Source organism: Rhinopithecus bieti, unplaced genomic scaffold (assembly GCF_001698545.2).
Source record: "Rhinopithecus bieti isolate Rb0 unplaced genomic scaffold, ASM169854v2 scaffold_2294, whole genome shotgun sequence".
In the NCBI taxonomy this organism is placed as follows: domain Eukaryota; kingdom Metazoa; phylum Chordata; class Mammalia; order Primates; family Cercopithecidae; genus Rhinopithecus; species Rhinopithecus bieti.
In genome coordinates, this window is record NW_016803705.1 from 7,289 (window position 1) to 10,686 (window position 3,398).

The following is a 3,398-nucleotide window of genomic DNA, read 5'->3' on the forward strand; positions in this document are numbered from 1 at the left end:
AATAGCAATGCAAGAACGACCTAATACAAGACCGTATCCTGTAGGGTTTACATATATTATCTCGCTTAGGCCTCATAAAAAGCCTAAGTGGTGGTTTTCATCGTCCCATTTTATAGCACAGGAATCTGAGACTCAGAGAAGGTTAATCACTCACCTAAGGCTACTGAGCTTGTCATTTGAATCCAGGACTGTCAGCCTTCAACCTCTGGCTTTTTTGCAAATAGGAGAGACAACATTTGCTAAAACAGGAGCAACACTCATAGGAGGAGGAGGAGGATGAACTGCAAGCTTAGCCTGGAATGAACATAGAGCCCAGGTTCAGAGCAGCACGAAGCCCCGAAACAATGTCTGATACTGTGCGAACATTCCAAGGCCAGACCTGAGCTCAGGATTCCTGGAGAGAAGCCTCCTGCCACCTTCCTATCTGCAAATGTTAATGGGTTATGAAAAATAAGCCCTATCATCAGGAGGACTTTTCTTTTTTCCCTCCTCAAGGAGAATGCATGGACCTTTAGACTTTGTATGGTAACAGTAATTATAAAAAAGGAAGAAAAAAAAAAACACTTTCTGGTAGTCAATTGTATAAAAATAATTTTATTTACTACTGTAAATAAAGTAGTGCAAAGAGTAGTTTGGACCCACAATATTGCATTACTGATTTATTTACTACCTTAGCAGCATGTAGTATACAGACATTCTGCTCTTTCTCTTCCTCTCTCTCTCTCTCTCTCACACACACACACACACACACACACATCCCTGTACGACTCAGGCAGGCATAAGGGGTAGGGATGAAACTATAAGCTAAAGGCTTACTTTCTGCATATTCCGTTGCTGCCAGTCTATTCTAATGGGTAATTCATGGAGAAGACTACAGTTAAGTACTAAGAATCTTCTAAATGTAATTTCATGGATTGCAATTGAAATGTAAAAGATATCCGACAATGTCATTAAATGATTCGGAAGCGCTGCGACCGTAGACAAATTCAAGGAGAAAAATGTAAACCAATTTACAAAGCTATCACCCTCCCTGCATTTCCAGGCATAAACAATTTACTTCAAGGTGACTTATAACTGCTCGGTCTTGGAAGTCAAAGAGAAATCTATCAATTCGGCTTTGAGGAACAGGGCTGTGGCAAACACAGGTACCAAAATATTATCTACCCTGTAGGGTAGTCATAACTTTCTGTTCTTTGATAAAGGAATGAACCACGCACGATGGTTCTTAAGACACATCTTAGTGTATAAGAATCCAGATCTGCCACAGGGCAAGCTGTGACTCCTAATACATACAATCACTGGAACAAAGGCTGTGATGACCCAGTAGCCCTCCCCACATGCCCTATGATCAAGATGTTCCTTGTATGTGTTTGATGACCTTTGGGATTACCACTGCCTGATCTGGGTACTTCCTTGTAATTTGACTTTTAAAAAAAAGGACACCAATTGCAAAATTTGCATCCAGTTGACAAGACATTTAAGGTGTTTATCAGGATCATGCCCTGGCCCCAGCTTCCCAATATCAGCTGTTGAAAAGATTCTCTCTCATCCGGAGAGAACCGGAGTGGACAGTTCACCCACGTGGCTCCAGATTATTAGTGACTGTGGGCTGGTCTTGGTCAGAGGCATCTGCAGCTGGAGTCACAGCTGGACTTGCAGTCGACGTGGCAGTGTCTGGAGAGGCCCAGGATGGTCTTGGAGAGGGATCGCTTGCTGCAGAGACACATGCACAGCAGGTGCTGAATACTCAAAACAGTGCATTCAGGACGTACAACCACACCTAGACTCTGGCAAGCCAGGAGAGATGCATCTAGTCTAATGACTCTGACACTAACTAGCCAGGCAACTCTGGGCCCATTATCTAAGTTTAAGAAGATGGCACCACATGCTGACAATCTGATTTCTAAATAAAAACCCTTCAAGAGTTTCACCTCCAAGTGCCAATGCTCATCTCCAAGGGGACATTCTAGGAAGTTCAAGAATGGGTCCCCAAACTTCTGGCTTTTCTGGATATATGCAGGAATTCTCCTTCAGGCCCCTTCCAGTAACTACAGAAGAGGTCGTGGATTCCAACACTCTTCTGAAAGAATAGGAGAGTGATGGGGAGGGGCAGGATGTTGTAGAATGATGTGCCCTTTCTAAGGTCATTAAAGCCACTACTCTGGCAGGTGATCTAGTGATTAGAGTCCCAATGATGAGGTACAAAGACCATTTTGCAACAGTCAGGAGAACTGGTTTGGGCAAGTCTCATTCATCTGCTGCTAACAAGTGACCTTGGGATAGATACAGACGGCAGACATTTTGGTTGTAGAATGTTTGAGTCTCCTGGGCCTCGGTTTCGTGACTTGTGAACTCAGAGTCTTGGATTAGATGACCTTGAAACCCACTTTGATCCTAAGACTTACCTTCCTGGTGATCTCTGAGGAAGTTAATGAAGTACTAAGGCATGTATTTTCAAGCTCAGGGAAATGTTTAAATCACCATGGTAACAAGATAAATCAGCAATCAGTTTTCTGATTTTTTTTTTTAAAGTGCCAATGTGTAAATGTAGAAAGAATGTGTAATTAGCATTGCCACCGTTTAAATCTTTGGTAAGAGCGTAGTAAAAATGTTCGATGTCTCTACAGGAAGTTAGTCATTATCTGTGTGAGGACTCCCCTCTTCCACTAGGGGGTTTGCAATCACTGCACAAGACCCCCACAGCCCAGCCTAATTTTAAAGTGGCCTCTTTGTCTGTGCTCACCTGGAATGTGCACTAATTTTATTACTGGACTAGAATCAAGGTAACCAGGACAACAAGCATGCTGTTTAAAAAATTACAGAGTATATTCCAGAGCCAAATAGGAGTGATTTGTGAATTATTTGCTGCCTGGGGGACCATTTTCTGTACATTAGTGAGAATTATCAAGAACTGGCCCAAACTGCAGCTCATGGGCCAAACGTAGTCATTGCTTGTTTTTGTATGGCTCGTGGTTTAAAAACAGTTTCTACACGGTTGAACAGAAGAATAGTAATATTTCGTGACATGTGAAAAATACATGAAATTCAAATTTTGCATCCATAGTAAAGATTTATTAGAAACCCAGCCACAGGCTTTGTGCCGTGGCTCATGCCTGTAATCCAGCACTTTGGGAGGCCCAGGCAGGCAGATAACCCAAGGTCAGGAGTTTGAGACCAGCCTGGCCAACACAGTGAAACCCCGTCTCTATAAAAAATACAAAAATTAGCTGGGCGTGGTGGCGTGTGCCTGTCAGCCCAGCTACTCAGGTGGCTAAAGCAGGAGAATTGCTTGAACCTGGGAGGCGGAGGTTGCAGTGAGCCAAGATTGGGCCACTGCACTCCAGCCTGGGTGACAGAGCGAGATTCTGTCTCAAAAAAAAAAAAAAAAAAAAAAAAAA

The 3,398-nt window shown here is 43.0% G+C and overlaps 1 protein-coding gene across 3 annotated transcripts in view; it reads right to left on the minus strand.

Moving 5' to 3' along the window:
- Nucleotides 1-568: 568 nt before the first annotated feature.
- SEL1L3 (SEL1L family member 3) overlaps nucleotides 569-3,398 on the minus strand; it is a 120,944-nt gene continuing 118,114 nt past the window's right edge. For 2 of the 3 annotated variants that reach the window (XM_017851877.1, XM_017851867.1), the window contains one exon: nucleotides 575-1,713. In XM_017851877.1, the coding sequence (XP_017707366.1) occupies nucleotides 1,574-1,713 (140 nt within the window). In that variant the 3' untranslated portion in view covers nucleotides 575-1,573. Of the gene's footprint in view, nucleotides 1,714-3,398 lie in introns of all 3 variants that reach the window. The other variant, XM_017851862.1, reaches the window with a different exon arrangement.